At 66.1% G+C, this 1,065-nt stretch overlaps 1 protein-coding gene across 1 annotated transcript in view; it reads left to right on the forward strand.

The window, feature by feature from the left end:
• Window positions 1-231: 231 nt before the first annotated feature.
• SCN5A (sodium voltage-gated channel alpha subunit 5) overlaps window positions 232-1,065 on the forward strand; it is a 93,645-nt gene continuing 92,811 nt past the window's right edge. Inside the window, 1 exon segment of the mRNA XM_015568313.1 lies at window positions 232-551. Coding sequence (XP_015423799.1) covers window positions 279-551 — 273 coding nt within the window. The 5' untranslated portion in view covers window positions 232-278.

Raw genomic sequence — 1,065 nt, forward strand, 5'->3', positions numbered from 1 at the left:
GGAGTGACGTCCTGTCGGTCCCTGTGCACACCCACAGCCTGGAGGGCCCCGGGCTTACCCAGGCCAGCGTCCACCAGGTGTGCCCGCGGAGAGGCTGGGCCTGGTCTGGCAGCATCTCTGCTCACCGTGCCCTTCCCTCCGCCAGCACTGCAGCTCCCCCGCAGGTCCGCCACCCTGCCCTCTGGCCCTGGGCGTGGCGTCAGGCCTGGCGTCTGTGTCTTCCAGCTTCCCCGCAGGCGGCCGGAGGACAGCCTGGGCCCCAGAAGCAGGATGAGAAGATGGCAGACGTCCTGGTACCTCGGGGCCCCAGCAGCTTCCACAGGTTCACCCGGGAGTCCCTGGCGGCCATCGAGAAGCGCATGGCGGAGAAGCAAGCCCGGGGCTCGGCCACCCTGCAGGAGAGCCGGGACGGGCTGCCCGAGGAGGAGGCTCTCCAACCCCAGCTGGACCTGCAGGCCTCGAAAAAGCTGCCGGACCTGTACGGCAACCCGCCCCGAGAGCTCCTCGGGGAGCCCCTGGAGGACTTGGACCCCTTCTATAGCACCCAAAAGGTGACTGTCGCCCCCCCAACCCCCGCCCACACTTCCCCACGGCAGTTGGGGACAGGGCCTTGGCATCACACTGGGCTCTTTGGGGCGGGCTCCTCTGGGCGCTGGGGGAGTGAGTCATCGGTGATCTATATTCCAATCACCTTCCTTTTGGAGTTCCAGAATAAAAGGCCAGACAAATGCAGCCCGGGATTGTTTGGTGTTAGGAGGAAAGAGAGGGCAGCCACGGTGACAGTCTTGCTACCCGGTGGAGTCCCTGCGTGGGGAATTGTCTGGGGTTAGCCTTCACCTGCGGAGCTCTGCACCCCATCCCCATGGTGTGTGTGAGCTGGAGGCGGGCCCTGAGTCCTGTCCTGAGTTCAGTTTGGGCCCCAGAGCACGGCGTCCCCACCCCTCACTGGGGACGGTGGGCAGCCTCGGAGGACCCACTGGGCCTTGGCTGGCAGTGGGACCAAGCTGGCCGGTGGGAAGTCTGAGAGGGGTGGCCGTGGAGGCAGCCTTGACATAAACGACGGAC

The sequence above is a fragment of the Myotis davidii genome, unplaced genomic scaffold (genome assembly GCF_000327345.1).
Source record: "Myotis davidii unplaced genomic scaffold, ASM32734v1 scaffold663, whole genome shotgun sequence".
Taxonomy (NCBI): domain Eukaryota; kingdom Metazoa; phylum Chordata; class Mammalia; order Chiroptera; family Vespertilionidae; genus Myotis; species Myotis davidii.